The 25925-nt window shown below is 41.0% G+C and overlaps 1 protein-coding gene across 3 annotated transcripts in view; it reads right to left on the bottom strand.

Annotated features, from left to right (window-relative positions):
* gas7b (growth arrest-specific 7b) overlaps positions 1 to 25925 on the bottom strand; it is a 411941-nt gene that overhangs the window by 108598 nt on the left and 277418 nt on the right. For all 3 annotated transcript variants that reach the window (XM_048555491.2, XM_048555492.2, XM_059653813.1), the window contains 3 exons: positions 25844 to 25921; positions 19215 to 19300; positions 12735 to 12788 (listed from right to left, as the gene is read on the bottom strand). In XM_048555491.2, the coding sequence (XP_048411448.1) occupies positions 12735 to 12788; positions 19215 to 19300; positions 25844 to 25921 (218 nt within the window). The remainder of the gene's footprint in view (positions 1 to 12734; positions 12789 to 19214; positions 19301 to 25843; positions 25922 to 25925) is intronic.

The raw sequence follows: 25925 nt of genomic DNA, 5'->3' as shown, positions 1-25925 counted from the left end.
CTACATCAGATATAGTAGGAACTGCAAATGCTGGAGAATCTGATGTAACAAGGTGCAGAGCTGGATGAACACAGCAGGCCAAGCAGCATCAGAGGATCAAGAAGGCTGACGTTTAGGGCCTAGACCCTTCTTCAGAAAACCTGAAGAAGGGTCTAGGCCCAAAACATTAGCTTTCCTGCTCCTCTGACGCTGCTTGGCCTGCTGTGTTCATCCAGCTCTACACCTTGTTATAACAGTATCTATATGGCAAATCCAGTTCAGTTTCTGGTCAATGGTAACCCCTAGGAGGTTCATTGATATATTTCAAAATGGTTTCAAGTGAGCAGAATGTCTCATTTGTGATACATTTACAGGATAATAGTGCAAGTATTTTAGGAATGTCCTCAAAAGCATCCCTGAAGAGTTCAGGCACTGAAGCCGGCTGATTTTTCTTTTGGGGTGGCATAGGGTTCACCAGCTTGCGACCAATCAAAATGGAGTAAGTTCCCTCAGGAAGGCAGGGAAAACATCTTACAGAAAGCTTGATGTTGAGGCATCAAAAGGATGGCAACAACCTCTAAACCTTCTGAATCCTTCAAGTACCACCTTCCCCACATGTGACAGTGTCCGTAGACCACACACTAGACTCATCCACCATTTCAAAACTCACTAAATCCTCGTTCCCCAGGGATGGCCTAATGGGATTACCACTTAGTCTGAAGCCAACCAATTCAGCACAGACTCTATACTACTTAGTCTCTTAACATTTACAATGAGAAATACACATTCATTCATTCAACAGACAAGTGTACAGTTAGGTTTAAAAAGCTGCAAGGATAGCATGGAAATATGGTGTTGGAGGGAATAAAAATTAATAAAAACCTTTAAGATGCTGTCTTTAACATGGAAAAGTAATCTCAATGAAAATCCACTTATGTTCTTCTAATGGTGGACAAAACAGCAAATGTTCAGTCAGTGTAGAGAGTAAATCCTGAGGTTATCAACTACAGCATTGAGTGCGCTGCCTGGAGCATCTGTTACTATGGCAACCTACAATTTCCTTCCACTGTAATGAAGTGTGACATTTGAAACACAAATGACAAATGTCATTACAGCATCGAGGTCCGTGCTCTGCGTCACATCACTGGAAAGCTAGACGATCCTGATTTCGGCTCTTCATGCTCCCTCATGCCATGAACATTGCCAGCAGGCAGCTGCCTGCTTTGATAACATCAAAAGTGATCTGGCAACATCAGCGACATGGTATGTATGTTGCTGGAAGCTAAGCACATCAACCAATGGCACTATATTTTATCTGTGATCTTCATTGTGAAGGAAACCCTGAGCAGCTTCACATCAGAGCCAGGCATGCGTTTCAGCGACGAGAGCACAGAACATCTTTCACGGCACTAAGGACATCTTCACACCCTCCAACCTGAATGGATCTTCCTCAGTGCTCAACTACAAAAGGTGAGTCCCAGAAAACAGAGACTCCTTACAATCTGTCCAGGCACACAACCTTTTAACTTAGAGATTTCTCTACTCAGTATGAGCAAGCCATTTCACGAGCAATGGGAATTGATCTACTATGTAAAACCAATAGTCCCATGTGTCTTTGGTCTGGCTTCATATTGGAAGCCCAGCTTTCACACAGATTATTCTCCCTGCTAGTGCAGATGCTTTACTGTATCCCTCATCACAGCCTTTAGGGAAACATCAAACAATTCTATCAACTTATGTGAATTGCTGCACAAGATAATGGATCTGAAGGGGTTAATGCTACATTTGCTTCACACAGTGAAACACACACACACCCCACACACAGGGTTTGGACCAGTTTTATTTTTGCTTTAAGAGAGGAGATGCATCTATACCAGCTCCTTAAAGTACTACTAATTATGCCTGACCAAATACACAGTTGTTCTTATTGCTATCACAGGATAAGCCTTCTTGTAATCTGAGAAGGTTTCTTTTGTACAACAGGATATCCTCAACCACTTTGTTGGATAGACAGACCCAAGATATAGAAGGATTGAACTACTCAAACAATCCTTACCCACTACCAGATACTGGTGGTCGAGGTAAATACCACAAGATAACAGAAATGGAGAGCCAGGAAAGATCGCATGATACACCACCACAGCCCCATAAGGACCCTGAAAATTATCCAAGTAGGTAGTCGGAAGGGGGGTGATCTCCCTACTTCCAGTAGGACAGCTTCAAATGACAAGTCACATCTGTGACCTGAACTTGGCTCCACTCTCAACGCACACTGCCTGACCTGCTGAGTGTCTCCAGTCCTTCCTTTAAAAATAAATCAGATTTCCAATATTACAGCTTTCTGGTATTCAATTAACTGCTCCAAAGTTCATTACAATGTTATCTCTTCAAGTTTAGCTCGCCCTAAGATACTGGGCTCTGTGAGATATTTTGTTTAAATTTAAAAATATAGTAAAACGGTGAGGGTTGGCAGAGGCATCTTTTAAGCCCGAGCTCTCAGTGCCCATCATACACACCTCTGTGGAACCTCAATACAACAAGGTCTTTTTCAAAATAAAGATCTCGTTGCTGTTGAATAACTCATCTAACAATGAAAACCCATCCCTCAATTTGAGAAATTGAGATTCCACCACCGCTCCCCCCCCGCAACACTGCTCAACTCCACCGAGTCATTTTTCGTTATGGCAGTGAGAAATTAATTTCCCTGTAATACACAGAACAACATAGGTAGAACTGAATTACAGAACAGCAGTAATCTCAGTATTCCGAGGATGTTGATAGATTGTTCGAGTTTTGCACTTCTGATTTACAACTGCCTTAATACTTCTAATTATTTCTCACAACATTAAGTACTGAAAAGAAACCTTACGAAGTCACAGCAAACGTGCTGCTTTATTTAATAAGCCCATTGTGCTACTGATGCATACAAATCCAAATGCTATTTATCTATTTTAATTATCACACACAAGCAGGCCATTTGGTCCAGCAGGTACATGGCAATGTTTGGGTCCCACCCATCTTCCTCTCACTCCATCAATACATCCTTCTACTGCTTGCACCCTCATGTCCCGTTTCCTCAAACGTAAACCCTCAAATGCCCATCACCCAACTTTCCTTCTTGACTGCTGTTAGCCAATTTTGTAAACATTCCTCTCCATAAGCTGTCCGCCTCTCCTTTAAATCATATATCAGCCTCTTCAAAACCTCTTCACCTCTTAATCCCTGTCAACTATAGGCCCGTCTGCAACCTTGCTTCCCTCTCCTGTCACTGTTGCAATTTCCAAAATCATTTCTCATTTTTGCAAGGAACTCCATGTTTGAATACTTCCAAACAGGTTTCTGGCCCTGCCACAGCTCTTATCAAAGTCACAAAAGACACCTTATGTAGCTAAGGAAACATTCCCTACTTTTATCATTTTTATCTTCCTTCTGCAGAAAGTTTCATGATCTTCTAATCTAATGACTTCTCCCTCCTCAGATGCTGCCAGACATGAGTATTTCCGACAATCTGTTTTTAAAAATCGCAGATTTCCAGTATCTGCAGTTTAGCGCTTTGGTAAACATTTTTCTTTCTTAAGCAATCTGCACCCTCTGACAAAAAGGTTATCACACAGTCCTCCTCCAGGGATTTTCCAACGTTGACCAACTCAGGGAAGGCCCACTGTCACCTAGTTCCATTCTTATCAAATTGCATTCAGAGAATCACTTGCACTGGCTTTTCTTCCGGTTGCCTTCACTTCTTGCCTCAATCCTTGGCTAGACACCAGTCTTTGACCACCTATTACTTATTGATAATCTGAGCCTTGGCAATACCATCTCAAAGATGAAAGTGCCCACTGTGCATGTACACTGACAGCACCCAGCTCTACATCATCTCAACTCCTCCACTGTTGCTACATTATTTGACTCTTTTCCTGAATTCAAATTTTTCAGAGCAACAATTTGCTTCAAATAAATATTGGAAAGACTGAAGCTATCATTCAGTCCCTGCTCCAAACTTGTTTCTCAAATATTGCCTTCATCCTCTTCCCTCACTATAGTGAGATTTAGCCAATCACATTCCCCATTGGCTGTTCGCTCTACTTACAAACCAGCGTCTACAGGAAAACAACACATGCGGACCAAATACTGAACTACAGAAGCAACCATCCCAACACCCACAAACGAAGCTGCATTAGAACATTATTTCAACGAGCCACCACACACTGCAGCACAGAGGAACTATGAAGAGCAGAACAAAATCACCTATACAGCGTATTCAAAAAGAATGGGTACCCAATGAACACAGTCCGCCGATTTCTCAGCAACAAACCCAAACAAACAGACAAAACGTGCCCAGAAACCATGACCACTCTCCCCTACATCAAAGGCATTTCAGAAATGACTGCCAGACTACTCAGACCTCTTGGCATCATGGTAGCCCACAAACCCACCAACACACTAAAACAGCAGCTAATGAACTTAAAAGACCCTATACAGACAACAAGCAAAACGAACGTCATCTATAAAATACCTTGCAAGAACTGTGACAAACACTACATTGGACAAACAGGCAGAAAGCTACCTACCAGGATACATGAACATCAACTAGCCACAAAACGACATGATCCACTATCACTAGTGTCCTTACATACAGATGAGGAAGGACACCACGTTGATTGGGACAACACATCCATCCTAGGGCAAGCCAAAAAGAGACACGCACGAGAATTCCTTGAAGCATGGCATTCCAATCGGAACACCATCAACAAACACATTGATTTGGAGCCCATCTACCACCCTCTGAGAAAAAGAACAGGAAATGACATCACCAACCCAAGGAAACCTAAACAGATAAATAGAAAGCGGGACATAACAACAGCGCTTCGTCAGAGGCTCACTGATGATGTTACCTAGAATGGTGACGAAACGTCTGAAAACTAACCTTCCAGCTCAGCGAGCAAACTTACATCCAGAACCTCAACCTGAGCTACAAATCTTCTCAAAGTTCGATAAATCGGTCATTTTCTGGTTAGCAAAATGCAATGAGTGATATGTCACAGGGAGTGCTGCAGGGGTGTCAACATTTTATAATTTGTATAAATGACCTAAGTAAAAAGAGGGAGGGATGTTTGCTAAATTTGTTTCTGAAACAAACAGATGGAGGAAGTTGTTAAGAGGAAATAAGGTCGTCGATAGGCTGAGAGATTGGGCAAAGATCTAACAAAAAGGAAAGATGGGGAAATGTGAATTACCCCAAGAAGAATAAAAGAATAGGTTATCTAAATGGTGAAAGATTTAAGAGCTCCAAACTGCAGAGGAACCGGCTGTTATGTTAGTTTGCAGGTACAGTCGTAGTAGTTAGGAGAGCTCATAACATGTTATTGTTTCTTATGGAGAAGATTTGAATCTAGATGTATAGTAGTTATGTTTCAGTTGTACAAGGGTACAAGTGAGAACATATCTGTAGACAGAATACCAATACTGATCTCCAGGTTAGAAAGGTAAGTTTTGTATCCACCAGCTTTTAGAGGCACGAGGGGAAACCTGACCAAAGCATACAAGGTATCGAGGGGTCTTCACAAGGTGAATATGGAAATATCTTTTACTCTTCTAGAAGAGTCTAGAACGAAACATCACTGTTTAAATATAAAGGGGGTCACCTTTAAGACAGATGAGGAGTTTCTTTTTCCTCAGAAGTTTGAGAATATTTGGAGTAGCATCCCTCAAAAAGGCAGTGGAAATAAAAAGAAATATTCAGTCTCTTATATTTAAGACAGAGGTAAATCAATTCTTGATAAGTAAGATGAAGAAAAGGTAAGCAGAGCAGATCTGAGGCCAAATAATCTCTTCTTGCTCCTAATCAACGTGTTCATGTATTAATATGTATAGACTCACCAGCAGGACAGATCAGAACTAAAAAATTTAAAGTTTATAAATGACAGGACTCTTTAGTGATTGTAATGAGGTCAGCCAGGTGGACAACACAGGCAACTCATTCGGACTGAGGCTGTTAAGAGCCTCAATCAAGGGGCCCTGGCTGACAGGCAAAACGGAGTGTCCAAGGATCTGTTCACTTCTGACAGCTTAGGAAGCGGGATCGGTGTCTCCAAAATGTAAATAAAAGGATGACTTGGTGACAAGATACCAGCCTCTGGAGTTATTTCAGTCACATAAATGACATTGGTATTTTCGGTCATCATTTAAATAGTTGAGGTGGGATCTAATCACGATATCTAGTTTGTCGAGAATTTGCTAATTGACGTACAAAGAAAACTATTCCTTGGTGGATGAACTTCAACCAAACAATGTTAAAAATCAGAGCCGACTCATGTAGAAAGAAATAAGAAAGCACATCTTCACAAAAAAGCCAAGTGAAATCACAAATTCTATTTTCCAATGGCTACGAATGCTGGGTCAATTAAATCTTCAAGCTCAAAACAGCAACAGCTAAAACCAAAGTATACAGATCAAAAAGCAGGTAAATTTGGAGTTTGAATTCTAACCAATTTTCTCTGAATCGCAAAACGGAATGAATAATTGGATTGTTACTGTTCACATATTCATTATCCTGCTGAGTTAGGCAAATCACAGCTGAAACAATACAAAGGGTGTGATCTATAAATGCCCAAGGTGGATAATGGATGAGCAAATAGTCTAACTCAGTGACGGTTCCTCTTACCGTTAACTGCCTGAGGAATAAACATAATTAATGGTTCTCATCAAACCATACTCCAACATTCACCAGTGGGACAGATATTGATATGTATATAAATCTGTGCTCTGGATTACTAGTCCTGTGACAATATCACTGCACTAGCAATTAGACTCCCAGGCAAATGCTCAGGAGTCATGGGTTCAAATCCCACCATGGCAGATTGGGAAATTTGGATTCAATAAAACTCTGGAATTAAAAAGGTAGCCAGAAGTGCTTTGAAATGGCTTGAGCAAGCTAGGAGCAAATAGGATAAGGGAGCATATAGGAACAAGCAATAAATGTTAGCTCAGTGACACCTGCATCCAATAAACAAATATTCATTCCCATCAGCCAACTTCAATTTCACTTTTATTCCCAAATGGCTATGGAAGAACACAACACCTTTCCTTTTGCTTTAAACGGATCTAAAAATGTGACATGAACTTGAACTTTGGAGGCAAATTTCCAAAAGGGCAAGTAAAACAATGACAAGCAATGTTAAAAATTTAATACATTTGTACCTTATTCAACAGCTAACATACTGGCATTCAGGTAAATATGGAAGTCAAGTTATCGAACATTGAAATGTATGCCAGTGATGCATAAGTAATTTAAGGAGCAAGTTAACTAAGTTCTCCTCCCTTGTACCGCAAGATACGTGTTTCATGTCTATAAGACTTACATCCAGCATGTTCGCTAACATAAACAGGGACAACAGCTGAAGAAGTGGTATAAAGCAATTAGAGGTTCAAGGCTATAAAGATGGCTCCATTGTAGCATAGTTAAGCGTAAAACTGGTTAAGAATTAATGATGACCAACCACTTAAAAAATTTAAAGTATAAGGAAAGGTCACATAAACGTCACTTGTATTTCCTGTCATTCAGATGGTTGAGATGTGATCTAATCAAGTTATTTAGATTTTTTTTAAAAAACAGAGAGTTTGATAAATTATATTCAAAGAAAACTATTCCTTGGTGGGTGAACGTCAACCAAACAATCTTAAAATCAGAGCTGAGTCATATAGAGAGAAAATCAGGAGACATATGAGAATGAGACACAATATCCTTCCTCTGAATCATACTTACTTTTAACAATTTAATGTTCTAGGTTGCTGCTCACTTCCCTAATCATTGGTAAAATGAACTTCTGGGATATCTAGTGCATGGCTGGGAGCAGATAATAACATCTGAACAGATCTAGGTAGAGGAGTTCCAGGTTTTCCAGGTATAGGACATGAATAGCACTTCAGATTTTTGGATAGTCACTAGTTATTTTAGTTGGTGCTGAAGCAAATACTTGTTGACTGCTCTAATTGTATCAAAGTGCCAATTACTTACAATTAGAAAGCCAGGAGAATATGAAGTGGATTCACACAGACTGAAAATTCACTAGTAAGATTAATTTGACATGTTTTTTCCCCCTCTACTGAGGTCACACACTAATCTCACGTATTCCATTAACATTGTTTGTCACCTACTGACAACATCAACAAAGTACAGAAAATTGTCATCTGCTCCAGAACAACAGTTAGTTAATGATGCATAGGATGTTTGGTTTAAAACAGGGTACGTATTTGTCCTGCATTCAGATTTATGCAGTTCATTGTACAAAAGCTATGGTTAAGATGAGCTGCTACATCCAATGGTGTCCACATCAAATGCATCAAACCCAAAAAAGGTACTCACATTGAATAAGTAATTGATAAATGTGCTAAACCTTTTAGAAAAATGCAAAATAAAAACTTTTATTTTTTAAAAATAAGAGATTGGAATTGCAGCTTCTGTTGCTCAGCACTGAAAGCATGGTCCTGAGATTTATGACATCAATGGAACCATTTGATTGAATGACTGCTTTTTAAAACTTACTGCCAGCCATCTATGACTCATCACATATTGTGGTAAAATTGACTGCACTGTAATTACAATACAACTGTTATTTGGGATGAATGTTTGGGTTCTTTCAGGCTTTCTAAAGTTTCAGTGCCAGAGACACACCCACAACAGGGCAGGCTGCAGCGCACAGAGGATATCTTTCTTTGCCAAACCAGATGGGCAGCTGGACACAAGATGCTCCATACTGACCAGAGTTGCGCGTTAACCCTCACGACCAAACCATAGGAGAGAATATACATTCTAATCAATCATTCCCAAAGCTGGTGGTCCATAAATTTCATAGAATAAATATGTTCAATAATAAAGCTGCCATCATTTGGCTTCCCTGGGAGGTCCTCTTGGTCATCATAACTCACTGAGCAATACAGAACTGTTAACTCTGTAGTTTCAATGTTTAAGCATCCAAAGCAGTGGTGACATTATCATAATCCTCAATATCACAAGGCCAGGGAGAAAAACACATTTAGACAGTGCCTGTCGCAAATGCAACTGCATGATCAATCCACCTAACCTGTATATCTCTGGGCTGTGGGAAGAAACCCTCACAGACAGTGACTCCAGGGTGGAATCAAGCCCAGATGCCTGGCGCTCCAAGTGCTTACAGTTAGTGCTGCAAGTTAGTGTACACAAATAATTGGGCTGTGAGCATGATCAGAATGCAGCAATGATGTTTTTCAGAGTCAAATATCATATCAACTCTTAATATTCAGATCCTCACCTGCAGAATGTCACACTCCAGAAAGACACTGAAGATTATGCGCTTTGGATGACCAAATGCACAAAATCTGTCACCCAAACTTCAAGCAGCAATAAGTCCCTCCACAGAAGGAGGAGGACAAAACTTCCATTATAGCACCTTCAGCAATCTCAAAATGTCCCAAAGCAATGCAGAGCTAATGAACTACATTTCAAGTGCATTTTCTGCTGTAATAAACATGGGCATCCAGTCTGCATGTGACAAAATAGCAATCTGATAAATGATCAGTTCTCATGTTTGCAGTCAAAAACAGAACAAGCTGTAAATATTCAGCAGATTAGGCAGCAACCAGGGAGAAAGGAACTTAATGGCCTGTGGCCAGAAACATCTGGTTTCAGCTTGTCTCCACCAAAAGGAAATTCACAATTGCTGCAGTAATGCTTATATTATCTACCACAACATGAGTGGGTGAGGATATCACTGTATTGAAGAATCCAACAGACATTTAATATACCTAAATATTGTGCAAAAGCATTACGTTCCTCAGTCATACTAGTGTCTGGGCCAACAATAAGCTAGTAGCTTATACTAGAGAAGCATGCTATTACTGGAGTAAAATCAAGAATAAAAAAAACTTTTATATCCTGAGATCACAAGCAAGTCTTGTAAAGATATCTTGACTTATTGAACATAACATCAGTTTTTTTGTTCCACCCCACAGATGCTTGCTGATGACGAGTCCTGTGGTAATGCCACCGCGTTAGCAATTCAGACTCCCAGGCAAATGTTCTGGGGTCACAAGTTCAAATAGCAATCCAAGCATTTTCAATTTTTACTTCAGATCTGGTATCCACACTATTTTGCCTTTGTCGTTCTGTTTTGGGTGTTGGTGGAAGAATGAATATTGGACAAGACACTAGGAAAACTTTACTGCTCATGGAATCTTACAATCACTACCCGTGCTTAAAAAAGGCCATTTGGACCACTGAGTCTCCACTGATCATCCAAAGAGCATCTCAACTTGATCCAACCCCCACCCAATCCCTGTAATCCCACACTGGGTTTTTAACCACGGCTAACCTAGCTAACCTACCTAACCTACACATCTTTGGACACAGACAATTTGTTGCATGGTCAATCCACCTATTCTTCACATCTCTGGGCTGTGGGAAGAAACCAGAGTACTGGGAAGAAACCCACACAGACATGGAGAGAACGTTCAAACCCTTCACAGACAGACAGTCACTCCAGGGTGGAATCAAACCCAGGTGCCTGGTGCTCCAAGTGCTTATGATCCCACTGTCATGGCAATTCAAGGGTTAAAGCTACAATTTCATGATCTTAGCATAGAACATCACCTTCCAGGAAGGCACAACAGGAACTTTGATGTACACCCCTCAAGACACTCTGTCGAAGGATGGATGAGAGAATTAACTCACAAGAATGCCCTATAATGCAATTTGTGCTGGTGAGTGGGAAGCAATACTTTGCAATAATTGTACATTTACAGAAGACACTTGCATCGATGACATGCGACTATTAGGAAGGTTCTGTGGAAATCAGTTATGCAAGTAATTGGAACAATGCACTAAGTTATCAAATAGACAAAATCTTAGCATCACTATGTGGAAGAGAGCTTAAAGCATAAATTCTAAGTTAGTGGCCCCTTGCATGTATCTTCCCATTTGGAAAGAGACAGACTTCTATTTTCAATCTTGAAAACATCGTTCAACCAAGAGTACATATGGAATTCAGTATAAACAGACAGGGGACCCACTTGAAGCTATACTCATTTGTTGTTCATCCTAAATTATGTGGGGTTTGAAAAGGGCTGCTGGTGGTACTGTGGTTTCAGTGAGGTATTAATCAGAATGATAACAGCAACTTTAAAAAAAGTCACCAACATTAAATTGACTTAAAATGCACATATTTCATCAGGCTCACAGATCTGTTTCCAAAGCTTCATAGCACATGACCATGCAGCAGATAGTAGTTTACTTTCCACACGCAATCTGGGTTGACACTCCACTGCAAGTCTGATGGCATGCTGCACTGTCAGAGGTGCTAATTTTCAGAGGCTTGGGATGCTCTCCCTATGGTGAATGTAAAAGAGATCCCATGACACTCTGTACTTCTCTCCTGTACCCAGTATCACTACAATAAATTATCTAGTCATGACCATGTGTTCTTGCCGTGCACAAATCATCTCCCATTTCCTTCATTGCTACGATGATGAAACTGCACAAGCATACAAGAATATTTTTAAACAATGCTTGGGGATGTCTTGAAGTATAAATTCAAATTATTTTTCGCCTCTTGCCTCACCAAAGATGGAAAGTAGGGTGTTGCCAGCTCCCAAACAAAATGCAGCCATGGCGTGAGTTCATAGAGAAAAAGGTGGGGAATCACTTTGTGACTAAATTTAACAAAGAAACAAGCAGGCCCCAACACCTCAAAATCACCTCATGAAGTGCTTTCGTAGGAGGAGGTCTCCAAAGTGGAATCAAGATGGCGACGAATTAGCAGCGCAGCACGCAGTCTCCCGAGTGGGCGGCTGCTTTACCAAGATCAGCCCAGCGTAGACTCATGCCAAGATGGAGAGACAATATTGCAAAGAATGGCGACATGGTTCTGTGGAGGCAGCACAGCAAAGGGACTTAATGCTAATCAACTTCATGCTGGTGATGGTCTCAGTATTGGTTTGGAAGAACCCAGATCCAGACCCATGTCAAAGGTTCAACATTACAGTCCTTCTTGTTATTTTTTCCACTTTATACTTAAGGTTTTGTTTCTAGGTACAAAGTCACCAGAGAAGGGTAACTTTGTACACTTAACTGTGCTCCTGTATCCCTGTACTTGAGTACATGCGACAATAAAACTTAATTCTAATTCATTCAAACCGTGGAGCGCAGAATTGCCTGGAGGCTGATCTGGGTAGGGTGGGGTACAATCAGAGTTTTGCAGGACGCCAATCATGTGGGTCGAAAATGTTCCTTAATGAGAGCAAACACTGGCACAAGAACTCGCGGAACCAAAAACAACAAGACAGCTTGGGAGACACATGGTTAACGTACTACAAATAGCATGAAGCACAGCTGCTCACTGCAGGTTTTTGTGCTCCACAGTTCACAAACTGTAACACTCAACTAACCCTCTCTCTCACACACACACACGATGACATACTTCTTTTGGCTTCCATGTACAATGTGTCACCATAATCATTAGGCAATTTAGAGGCTGACAAGGGAAAAATAATAGAATTTGGAAATAAAATATTTGTCTCCTAAAAGATCTGGAAATTGAATATATTCCTTTCGACACTTGTAAATAATTCTGGATTTCCGCTCTTCCCACTCAATTCAGCTCTGTCACCATAGCAACAACAAATCAGTCAGATTATTTTAGTAACAAGCCTTGTTGTTGATTTTTCTTGGAGGGGGAGGGGGTGGCGTTTCTCCCCTCGACGTATTCTCAAAGCAGCGTACTCACCGTAATGGTGCTTTCTTTATTCTGTCTTCGGGTGGGTGACCCAACGCCTGGACTCTGAGGGACAGAGAATGAAGCGTCAGTAGTCATCCTGCTTAAGGAAAGGGAAACAGAATAAAATAAAAGTCTGGGCTCAACTCTTCAGCTCACTCCAAGCCAGTTCTCATACAAGCTTCCCCCCAACCAAGTTCCTCGCCCTCCAGGCTGGTGACTTGTGACTCAAACTCGTTGGATCTGGTTGGTGAGACAAACGGAGCTTTCAATGACCGCCTGAGGCAACCATTGTGAAAGCAAGCAAATCAGTGTACAAATGCCAGTGGGAAGTGGGAAATTAACTAGTGACACAGGAACTTCTCTACACCAACCCCCCTCTCCCCTTCCCGATATGTGCACTCTTCAATAATGCCTGGTTTCTTCTCATTAACTGTTTCCCCACCGAAACGTGCACTTGTTCGAGCTCTCTGCTACATATGCTCACAACCAGTGCTTCCTCACATTCCTACTCTCAATCACAACTAATAAGCCCTTTTCAAAAGACACATCACCCACTCAAAATTAACTAATGGCTTCGTCAAGTTCATAGCACTTAAAAGTTAATGGCTTTTGACTCCATTTCAGTTGAATGAGGAGATTGCGACCTCATAGGATATAGCATGCCAGACAACGTTCTCAGACACATCAGTGCGAAGGTTGTGTCAGTGCTTCCAGTTTCACAGCGTACATGACTTTTACTGTTCTTTAAAAAAGCAAATGACAACAGTCAGAGCACTCTGATCAGTACCCATCATTTTCTTCAACTATTCAGTGTTGACACTTATACTGGCTCCAGTCATCCTACCCATTTATGTGTATGTAACATCAGCAGATGCTTACTCTTGAACATTACTAATTCCCCATCCTCCGCGATGTCACAACTGCTACATACCATCACCTCTGCTTACATCAATTTCTGAAGCACTGACCAGGAATCAACCAGGAACCTCCAATTTCATATTCACTTTGTATTATCCTGGGCAGTCTATACTTCCAGTGGGCCCTGAAAATATTATGTCCTCACCATCTATAATATAAATACATTTTCATGACTCCAATGTCACGTTGTGAAGGCAATATTTCTGAAACGTGAGTCTTGCTGAAGCTTTTTGTCTTGTACTCATCAGCTCCCCAGACATCAACATATGTTGTCTTCAGATCTGATCCTGGATGTAATTCCATGAGGGTGCAGCACTTACGAAACAATCCCAGGTGTACTTATAATTACATAAGCTCCCAGTTTAAGGTGATCAGTCTTGTTCATGACATGATCCATTACATTTGCTAGAAGCAACATACAGGGAAAAGATCCCTGGATATGAGTGTGAAGAAAAAGATCATGTTCAAGTCTCTTACATTTTTGAGAGAGATTAGGATCCCAGGGAGTGTAAAGTTCCTTGTTGCTTTCCCCATGGCAACAATTTGTCCAAAGTCAACTTACCAACTTTTTTATCCCCCCATAGTGTTCATTTGAAATTTGGCAACCTTGCATTTGTACTAGTGATTTTTTAAAAAAAATTATTCATGGAAAGCATTGCTGGCTAGGCTAGTTAGGCCAGTGCCCATCCCTAATTGTTCAGTGTCAACCACATTGCTGTGGGTCTAGAATCACACAAGCTAGACCATAAGGATTTCCTTTCAAGGACATGAGTGAACTAGATCAGTTTTTACAACAATCAACAGTGATCACATGCTTGACATGAAGCATTTTTTTAAATTCCAGATTTTTTTTTAGAATGGAATTGAATTCAAATATCACCAGCTGCCAATGGAGAGATTTGAATCCATGTCCCCAGAACGTTAAACTACGATTGTGAATTACTAGCCCTGTGATATTACTACTACGCCGACAAGTTGAAAAACTTCAGCACACATTCCATTTCAGGAATAGTCACACACTGTCCTATCAGCAATGGAATAGAGGTATCAGAATAGTGCAAAGGGTGAAGTCCCTAAGGCAAGTGTGCCAGTAAGAGGATACCAAATTAAGTGAATTGCCAATAGTGCCAGAGAAGATAACTCACTGCATTACAAACAATTCAATCCTACTGATAACTATCAGGAAGGCATTGCCTGAAAGAGAATTGGATAGTAGAGAATAAAGGAAATTGTAGGGCTGTGAGCAGACAGAAGAGTGGGATTAATTAAACAACTTTGCCAATGAGATTTTACAGGGTCTATGAGCTGAATGATACAGCAGAAAAGTAAACAGTTTAACGGTTTGAAGAAGCTGAAGCCACCACCTCCAATGTGTGGCAAAGTCTACAGATCATGCACTGGACTTATCAATGATCTCAGAATCCATTAGCCTGGTGTGGGAGCAAGTCTTCTTTGATCCCAAGAAACTGCTTAAGAAGAAGACGGTATCTAAAAACATTCAGTGCTTAGGGTCATGGAGAAGTTATATTGGTGCAACACTAGACAGTATGTCAGCTGGGCTGGAACTAGAGCTAGCATAACACACCACCTTTCGGGCAAAGATGAGGAGGCAGCGAGAGGATGATGACAACGAGTGAATTTAATTTTAAATACTGAATCAGGTCTTTGCTTCCTTTTGGAAAGCTAATATAACATTCGTTTTCAAACAACACCACCACACTGGGGTGACGTCCCTTTAAAACATCAATTCACAGACTCAGCTGGAACAGTTTGTAAATAAGGAGATAGGCATTCCTCTCAGTGGGCCCATTTAATGGATTAACATATGAATAGGCAAATAGAAATCATTATTCTGCTTCTTAAGTGCCTGCTTTGAGTTAAAAAAAGTACATGGGACTCGAAGAAAGCTGTTATTTGTTACGGCTCTAATGTTGATTTTAAGTCTCTTTCAATGCTTCAGAAAAGCAATGCAGCAGCACAACAGCTGGCTCTTCCTTGTAGTCAAGGCCCAATTCTCATTTTTTGGGGTCTCAAAATGACCACTGTTGCACTGTCAGACTCGGCTGCTCGATATAGGCTTTAGTTAAGGGGCCAGTGAAACTCAGATTGAGCAGATTGTTTGAAATGAAATGTATACAATAGTAAGTCATTGGCACAGCAATACAATGCCTCCACATTGACAGATTGAGTGCACAATGATACATTGTTATGAGATACATGGAACTACAATGGCACTGCTACCAATTGGAGGCCAATGCTCGTGGCTTGAGACAAATCATCCTTACCAGAAGGTCTAGGATTCAGCTGGAAATACAAGGCTGGATTTTAAAGCCCCTCCATGTGGGTTCATAGGTGGAGATGATGGAGAGGGAACAAAACTCTATGGACACCATTTCCTCTACATACCTCCCCAACTGGACTCCCCACAACTTCACAGATGACCCACACAGAGGCTTGACCACTCATGGGCCAATAGAGGCCTTTAAGTAGTCAATTAGTGGTCACTTAGGGTGTTCATCCTACCACAGATGTTATTTAACCAGAAACCCACATCAGGTGTCCAGCCCAGTTGTTCTAACCGCACAGGTTAGTGGTAATGAGGGAGGTGCCCATTAGGCCTATTGGAGGCTGTTCGTTATTGAACATTTTCTACTCATCCTGTTCAGATATATTATATGCCTCGAGAGCACATGGGACTTCAACCCAGACGTTTTGGTTCAGAGGTAGGGATGCTACCACTGCACCACAAGAGCCCATCAAAGGTATTAGTTGCCGACAGGGGGCATGAACCCATGATCATGAGGCTGACAGTTTAATAATTAAGCTAGCTGAGCCTAGGGTGTTAAAATTAATAATAAACAAAAAAGGAAACCAGCTAGGGAGCACTATTGGATACTTACTTCTACATACCAGGGATTAATCGTTGTTAACTAATTCATTCATGGGATGTGCGCATCGCTGGCTGGGTCAGCATTTAGTGGCCATCCCAAATCCCTCCCTTGAACCGAGTGGCTGGCTAGGGCCATTTCAGTGAACAGGTAGGAGAGCAGTCAACCGCACTGCCATTGGTCTGGAGTCTCATGTAGGTCAGACCAGATACAAATGACAAAAGGATAATAAGTGAACCAGATGGATTTTTATGATAATAAATGCCATTAGACTACATGTTTTTGGAGAAGTAAGCCAACCAATCCACTGAGTCTGCTCTACCATTCAATGAGATCATGGCTGACCGGATAATACCCAACTCTAATTTCCTGCTTTATTTCCTGTAACACTCAATCTCCTGATTAAAACTCAAGCTTGAGCTTGAATAATCTTAAATGACCCAGTCCCTGCAGCCCTCTGCAGTAAAGAATTCCACAGATTCACTGTTCTCTGGCAGGAAGAAATTTCCCCTTAATCTTAAATTGAAGGCTCCTTACTCTGAAGTTATGCTGTCCTAGACACTCCTAAAAAGGAGGAAAAGAAGCTCTCTGCAGCTTCCATGTCAATCCCCTAAAGAGTTTTTTTTTGTTTCAATAACATTCCAATTTCTCATTCTTCTCAACAATGAGTCCTGACTCAAGCTACTCAATGTCTCGTGTGTTGATGCCTTCATAACCAAAAATCAACCTGGTGAAGCTTGTTCTGGGACTGCCCCCAATACCTGCATATCATTCCTTGGTTAAGGGAACCAGACTATTTGCAGCATTCAATGTGTAATCTGACTAGTGCCTCATAACTTTATCATCAAGTCCAACCTATTTTGATATTGCTCTGCATTTCAATTTGAAAAGCCAATATTCCATTTGCCCTCCCTATCACATGAACTGGTATGCTGGTTTTTTGAGATTTATACACAAGGACTCCAAATCCTATTGTGCTGCAGCCTTCTGCAGTCTTTCACCATTCAAATCACCTTAATCTCTTGTACTTATCTTGTCAAAGTGCATGGTCTCTCATTTTCCCCACATATGTTCCATCTGCCAAGTTTTCGCCCATTCACTTAAAATTTCTAGCGATTGGGAGGAGAGTTCAGTAGTTCAGCATCACTGTGAAGTGGACAGGGAGAAGGGTGTAGCAGTTGGCTTCGCTGTGAAGTAAACCGGGAGGGAGTGTGTAATCAGTATCACTGTGAAGAAGACTGGGAGGAACTCCGTAAAGCAGTGTGTGAGCATGGCAGCAAACTTAAAAGAAAAAACTGCATGAGTGCAGACTGCTCAATTGGTGCTGTTCAGGGTTTGGGAAAGATAGCATGTATCTTTAAAAAGCTCTAAAGAGGTATTCCTAGAAGTTTGATCACATGATGTTTGCCCAGAAGACATCTGAAAACATTGCTGTGCATATCTAGTGAAAAAGGTTCAGTCCCCTTGCTTACTTTGTAGTTTGATTTGAGCTCAGCAGTTGTGGTGCATGAACAGATGGGAAACTAGGCCAAAAGGAGAGGGGAGATGGAAAGGAGTCACAGGGAGAAAAGCACAGCTAGCAGAAACTTTGCTTCCATTAGTAATTCACTGAATGTGCACAGATCACTAGTAATATCCACCAAAAAACTCCAATTTCTGGACTTATATTAATAACTGACTGACCCAGATAATAGTAATCCTACAATTGATTAATATACACCTTCAAACTATCGTCACAACCCTTGTGCACTGTGCAAGCTGGCCAGACAATATCACAGTTAACAGGCTCCACCTCATTCATCTCCTGGGCTCTGGCTAGGCCATGGGTTGCTCACAAAATGATGACAACTTTCAAATGAGAATGTTGCTCAGAATCAATATATACTTGGACATTGCATATTAGAAATCGGCCAGCCATGACCGATCGCAACCGAACAGAGATCACAGACAACAGCATTGATGCTTGCTGCATTACCTCAGAGGTCACGTTATCCTAAACCAAGCTCAGCAGCAGCACTTCCAAACTATTGAAGGGACTTGGGCTTGGAGAATGACTGCAAATTACTATATAAGAGAATTGCTAACTCTAATGCGCATTTGGCAATGCAATAATTTCTGGACATATAGGATGAAAAACAAAGTCTTCATTTAATAGTAAATTAGCGAAATACAAAGTAAAAAGCTAGACACACAGTCCACCTGTTTTAAAAGAAACTATTTCTGGACAAGGGACTTAACAATACATATAACATGGAGTCTAAAAATAGACAAGCAAGCTACTCAGTTCAAGTGTCATTGTGAATGGGCAATAAATATTGGCAATGGCAGCAATGCACACATTCCACAAAATAATTTTATTTTTTAACTATTTAACTTATTTGCGTATAATCTAATCCAATGAATACTAACAAACCTTCATGTTCTGTTTTAGGACCAGGCCACTAATTGAACAAATAATAAAGATTTTCTAGACAGCCAAAATTGAACAGAATAAAGTGAAGAATAGGATATTGAGCACAAGTCTGTATTAAATTGCCTGAGTTTTGGGGACAAAGTTGCCATGGAGAAGAATGGCTGTTGCTGGTCATATGAATGTTTGGGATTGAATGCTGGCCTAGGCGATTCATACTCCAGGATTATAACATTTGTGCTCCCAACCTACAGTGGAGGGTGATCAACATACCTGTGGATCACTGCTAGTCTTTCTCAAGGCCATGTGCGAGGTCTCCAAATGGTGTGACAGACTCCCTGACGAGTGAAAGCCATTCACTGTAAATGCAAAACACAACTACATTAAAAAGGCCGATCTGGTCAAATTCTAATCTGCGATGCTGTCCAACAACAAATTATGCAAATTTTTGGCATTAATCCACTACTTTTAAAATATTGATTACTTCCATTATCTCAAATACAATGTCCACAAAACAGTTCCTCATAACAAACCAGTTCCTTTCGCATTGGCAAATGCTAAAGTAAGAAAACTGACACTAGTGGGGTCAAAGCCCAACACGAAGGCTGGTTTCCACAGGCACCTCTGCAGAGAGCATGTTTTCCCTGACAGACTCAGACATTCTGCTTGAGATGGAGGAAACATTGGCCCTGGCCAACACATGCAGCAATTAAAAGCCTTCGTGTTTTGTTGAAAGCTATAAATCTGTGATTTGCCTATGTCAGATGTGGCTGGGTAGTTACAGTTTTTCAATATTCTTCCCTCAGTCCATTATGTGATATCTCTCAGACAAGCTGGCCAGAAAATCATTGCAGGAAGGATCTAATCATTTCATGTGCACAGTAGCAGTGAGTCATAATGACATAAGTGGAGTCAAAGCTGATAACGTATTCTTGATCTTTCAAATGGAATTTATCTGCAAGAAAACTGAGTTTGAACTGAATCAAGAATATAGAGTATTAGAAAAAAAATGAATCAAATGCTTTTCAACAATACACCTTTCAAGGTAGAGATTCTACACTGTACCATAAAGCTTCAATTTTGCAGGTTAATCATAAATAATAAAAAGACACTGTAGAAGAGGAATTTTGCTACATTAACTTTCTCATTCCATTAGTACAGTTATAATTTGTCAGAAACCTATTTTTCAAGTTAGTGATATGACATCGTATTTCTGATGAGGAGCTTTCAATAAAAATCACCCACACCTATTCTGGAATCAGATCCCAATGTGCTCTAAGCTGAAATCTTAAAAAGATGTTTACGATGAGTCATTGCCTTAATTGGCACCTTTGCAAATTATTTATCTATCTCCTTACTCTTTCCCCATTCTTTCTGGCAGATGCCGACTTGTGCAGAGTGTGGCAGTCACCTAAAGAAGTTCCTGACAGTACAACACATATGATTAAAACCTATTGTCTATTTTCTTGTTATAACAAGAGGAATAGTCCAGAGATTTCTCTAGAATCATATCAAATTTTGCTGGTTTTGAAATGAGGTCAACCCAGAAGCCAGCATTGTCAACTCTGAGTCAAGGATCCATTTTATCCCCGGCATTCTACAATGTTAGTTAGATTCATTAGCTCCTCGTGTACCATGCAGCAATAATCCCAGTGCGTGGCCAAGCAGCCCAGGTGCCTTTGTTGCTGTCCAAAGAGAAATTAGAAATGCAGCTCTCCTTACAGAAGAGAAAGAAGATACAAGTTGGTAACCAAAACTGTTGGGCTGGGAGACTGTAGTGGTTTAACTGCTAGACTGGTAGACCATTATTGTCTAACTATATTAGATATTACCAATTCCACGCTGATGACTTAGTCATCATCTTGTTGCCTAATTCGTACCTATGACTGGAAATACAGATTGATTTTGTGATACCAGATCATTTTATTTAAAGCAAAGCACAAGAAATCATTACAAAGACATAATTTATGCCTAGATTATTGTCGATCTAAGGAACAGAGTGTTCAAAACTATATTTTGGGAAAGTTTTGATGACCAGACATACTCAAAGTCTGACTGTCAGGTAATATAGTTTGGAATGTTACTCTAAGATATTGATGTTGCTCTGATTAAGTTGGAGGTGAAGAGAAAGAATGGGAAAGAGACGGAGTGGATCAACAACACTGGTATGCACTGGCTGGATCAAATAACCAGTTTCTGGGCTATAATTCCTATATATTAGTTCAGAAATTTGGAAGATCTCCTGGACTCAATGAATGTATGCATTTAATCTGTAAAAATGTAGGTGGAAACCAAAGTAAGAAACTAGAGGCAACATGGTCAGTGTTATGGAGAAAATTTATCATGAGAATGATACAATTAAAAGATCTTTGGGCAGTGTTGTAGAACAGAGACACCTTGGAACTGAGGTACATAATTCTTTGAAGTTTGAGGGGAAATTGTTTTCTTTAACAGAATGGTTTGTGTGTGGAATGAACTTCCAGAGGAAGTGGTGGATGAGGGTTCAGTTACAACAACACTTCAAAGACATTTACGTAAGTGCATGACTAAGAAATTAAAAAACAAATTGCTGGAAAAGATCAGTAGATCTGGCAGCCTCTGTATGGACAAATCAGAGTTAATGTTAAGGGTTGAGTGACATTCCTCAGAACTGGAAGAGTTCATGAATAAGAAATGTCTGGAGGGACTTGGGATAAGTGCAGGCACATGGAACTAGTTCAGTTTGTGATTATGGTTGGCAATGGACTGGTTGGACCAAAGGGCCTGTTTCTTGCTGTATGGTTTTGACTCTAAATAAAGCCTCAACCCTAAAGAATCTCGAAATGGATGCAACATTAAGTGTTTGTTATTTGTTGACCTGATAGATTTATTCGGTGTGAAATCAGGCAGGAAATGGGTCAGAACAGTGGAGAATACTAAATAAAAACTGAAAGAACTACAGATGCTGTAAATCAGGAACAAAAGCAAAGTTGCTGGAAAAGTTTAGCAGTTCTGGCAGCATTTCTGGAGGAGAAAACAGAGTTAATATTTTGGGTCTGGTGACCCTTCCTCAGAACAGTGGAGAGTTGGTTGGGGACATATTGCATTTCAATTTCTTCCGTGGGATATCAAATTACAAAATTCCATGAGAACAGAGAGGTCAAATGTATCTCAAACTCAGAACTCTGGTTGAGCTGAACAAGGTAAGCAGCTGGAATGTAATAAGTAACTTATGTACTCATCCAACGACAAAGCTGCTGAATAGCAACCACTGGGAAAACAGACAAAGCTAGAAGACTATGATTAAAATTAAGACCCCATTTAAAAACCAAACAAAAATTATTTCTATGACAGATTACTGAACCAGAGATATAAAACGGAGCAAAGTGTAGTTGTGTAGTTTTAGGGCTGTGAAACTTGACCTCCCTTCCTAGGCAGCACATGATACAGTCAGACACAATGAGCTCTTCGTAGCGAATATTGCAACTGGTCTGTATTCACAGTCAGAATTGCATCCTGCAGGATGGATCAGAACCCTTCACTTAGAAATTTCAAGACAAGACACAGTGTTAAAAAAATACACATACCAACATGTACTAAAATTAGTTCAATAGGATTTTATTCCCAAGTTAGGCCATTTAAGAAAGGTATGAGATCAAGAGCAGTTCTGAGAGTTATTGATCTGAAACGTTGACTCTTTCTCTCTCCACAAAGCAACTTTAAATGTCCTCTCATTTCCATAGAGAGACCAGCTTCACAGAAGTGGGCCTGATTGATTGGAATCAATTTTTGACAAAATTCCATTTATTGGCCAGTTGGTTACCAGAACTACAGATGTCAATTGTTTATATATTCAACATTGAGAATGCATGAGAAATGGAGTCAAGCAACTGAATGTATGACTGTACTTCAAATAGGCAACCAAAACTGAAAATTTCCTTTCATTTCCAATCCCAAGCTTGTTAATTTATTAGCAAATCAAGACTAAAATGGCTGGAGATGGAAGTGGCTGCGTTGGGTGACCAGGACGTCTTCAGTGTCTTGTTGAACTCTTCATGTTCCAAAGCACAGGACTGATCTGGCTTCAAGACTGTTGCAAATTAGATGGTTCTTAAACCATAAGACATAAGAGCAGAACCAGGCCATTCGGCCCATCTGAACGGTTGATGTGTTTCTCAAACTCATTCCCGCATCCTCCTCCCATAACACTTGATCCCCTTACTAATCAAGAACCTCTGTCTTAAATACACTCAATGACTTAGACACCACAGCAGTCTGTTGCAGTGACCAGACTGACCACCAGTAACTGAAGAAATTTGTCATTTCAGTTCTAAAGAGCTGTCGCCTCACTCAAAGGGTGTGCCTTCATGTCGCAGTCTCTCCGCTCCACATCTACTCCATCCACTTCTCTGCCTGGTCTCGTCCAGTGCCTCCTCGACAGTAACCCCGAGGTGTTGTGGGGTTAGTGATGGAGATGCCCTTGAATCTCCAGGAGGAATGGTTAGAATCTGGAGATATGCCTTGCCTGGCAATTCTGGGGCAGAAATCTCTCTTAGCGTTCATCGCCTGTAGCCTGTAAAAAAAGAAATCTCTCTTAGCGTTCATCACCCGTAGCCTGTAAAAAAAGGTCATGTTGCGTTTGAGGGTGGACAGCTTCAGCATCTGAGGAGTTGTGAATGCCTGATGTTCAGCAATCAATCATTGGTGAACAACTCCACTTCTGACATTATGGAGGAGGGCGGTCATTGATGAAGCAACAGGAGATGGTTCAGCCAAGGACACGAACCAGAGGAACTCCTGCAGAAATGCCCTGGGAAGCGAGATGACCAACAAGTACAACCATCTTCTTTGGGTCAGGTATGACTCGTCAAACGGAAAGTTTACTCCATGATTTCCACTGATTCAAAGTTTACTAGGGATCTTTCATGCCTCACTCAGTGAAATGCAGCCTTGCAGTCAAAGACTGTCACTTTTACCTCACCTCTGAAATTTAGCTCTTTTGACTATGTTTTAACCAAGGCTGTGATGAGGGCAGGAGCTGAGTGGCCCTAGCGGAACCCAAAATGGGCATCACCAAGAAGGTTATTGCTGAGCTGGTGTCGCATGATAGCACTGTTGATATCACCTTCCATCACTTTATTTATGATCAAGGGAGACTGATAGGGTGGTATCTGGCCAGGTTGGATTTGTCCTTCTGTTTAGATACAGGGTATACCTGCACAATTTTCTACATTGTCAGGTAAATACGAGTGTTGTAACTGTACTGAAACAGCATTGTTTGGAACACAATGTTCTGGAGCACCATCTTCAGTACTATTGCTTGAATGTTGTCAGGGCCTGTAGCCTTTTAGCATGTCCAACTATTTCCTGGAAACATGTGGAGTGAATCGATTCCTCTGAATATTGGTATCTGGAATGCTGAGGTCCACTGGAAGAGGCTGCAATGAATCATCCATTCTGCACTTCTGACTGAAGGTTAATGCAAGTGCTTCAGCCGCATCATTTGCTCTGATGTGTTGGATTCCACCATCATTCCAAGTTGATAATTGTGGAGCCTCCTTTTCTAGTGAGATGTTTAATTGCCCACCACCACTTCCAATTGGATGTGACAGGACTACAGAGCTTAGATTTGATCCGTTACTTGTGGAATTTAGATCTGTCTATCACTTGCTGCTTATGCTATGAGGCACACAAGTAGCCCTGTATTGTAACCTCACCAGATTGACGTTTCATTTTTAAATATGCTTGCTGCTACTGCTGGAATTCCCTCCTATATTTTTCATTGAACCAAGGTTGATCTCCATGCTATATTAAGCGTAGAGTGGGGATGTGCAAGACCATAGGTTGAAGATCATGCTGGAGTACAGTTCTGCAACTGTTGATGGCCTGCAGCGTCTCAGGAATGCTCAGTGTTGATTTACTTGATCTGTCCAAACACTCTCATTTAGCATGGTGACGGTGGCACACAACATGATGTAAAGTTTTCTCAAAGGATGGGACTTCTTCTCCACAAGGACTGGAGGTGGACCCTCTTACTGACCATACCATGGACAAATGCATCTGCAGACTAGTGAGGATGAGCTGAAGTCCATTGTCTATCTTATTGGTTCCCTCGCAATGTGCTACAGACCCAGTCCAGCAGCTGTATCCTTTAAGATTCGAGCAGCTCAGGTCATTTGTGGTGTTCCTAAGTCCATCTTCATGCTGGACACTGAAATCTCCCTTTGAAAGTGCCTTCTTCACCTTTGCCACTCTCAGCATTCCCTCCAAGTGTTGTGGAAGCCAAAGGAGTATTAATTCATCCATTTATGGGGAGAACTGGTTTAGACAGGCATGTGGTCATCAGTGAGAGGTTTCCTTGGCATGTTTGACCTCATATCATGAGACTTCATGGCGTCCAGAGTCAAGGTTGAGGATTGTTCAGACAGTTTCCTCCCAAATATACACCACTGTGCATCTACCTCTGCTGGGTCCTTTTCGCCATAGCCAGTGAGAAAAGTTTGATTTAACACATCACCTTTTACTTCTTACCCCACCTCGACAGAGAGTCCACTGATCAGGGTGGCACAGCGGCTGAGTGATTAGCACTGCTGCCTCAGTGCCAGGGACCTTGGTTCGATTCCACCCTCGGACCATGCTAAATTGCCCAGATAGTGTCCAGTGACGTGTGGGTTAGATGGATTAACCATTGATACACAGTGTTACGTGGATGGGGTAGCACGCTGTTTTGATGGTTAGTGTGGAATGAATGGCCTACCTCCACACTCTGATTCTAGCATCTCATCAGAATTTTCTATCTTTTCTTTAGGGTGCTCCTTTTTTTTCCCCACCCAGAAGGTGAAAAATGATAAAGTGAAAGAAAATTCAAGGTCAGCTCTGAAGTTTATTTTACTGTTAATCATTGCTTAAAAAAGATTAGTTACCTGTAGGCAGGGAATTCATCTGTGATATTGGACTCTTTGGTGTTCCTGGAGCACTCGTTGGCCTTTCCCAGGTTGTCTCTAT

This window comes from Stegostoma tigrinum, chromosome 22 (assembly GCF_030684315.1).
Source record: "Stegostoma tigrinum isolate sSteTig4 chromosome 22, sSteTig4.hap1, whole genome shotgun sequence".
Taxonomy (NCBI): Eukaryota; Metazoa; Chordata; class Chondrichthyes; order Orectolobiformes; family Stegostomatidae; genus Stegostoma; species Stegostoma tigrinum.
This window is presented reverse-complemented; position numbering and strand designations above follow the sequence as displayed.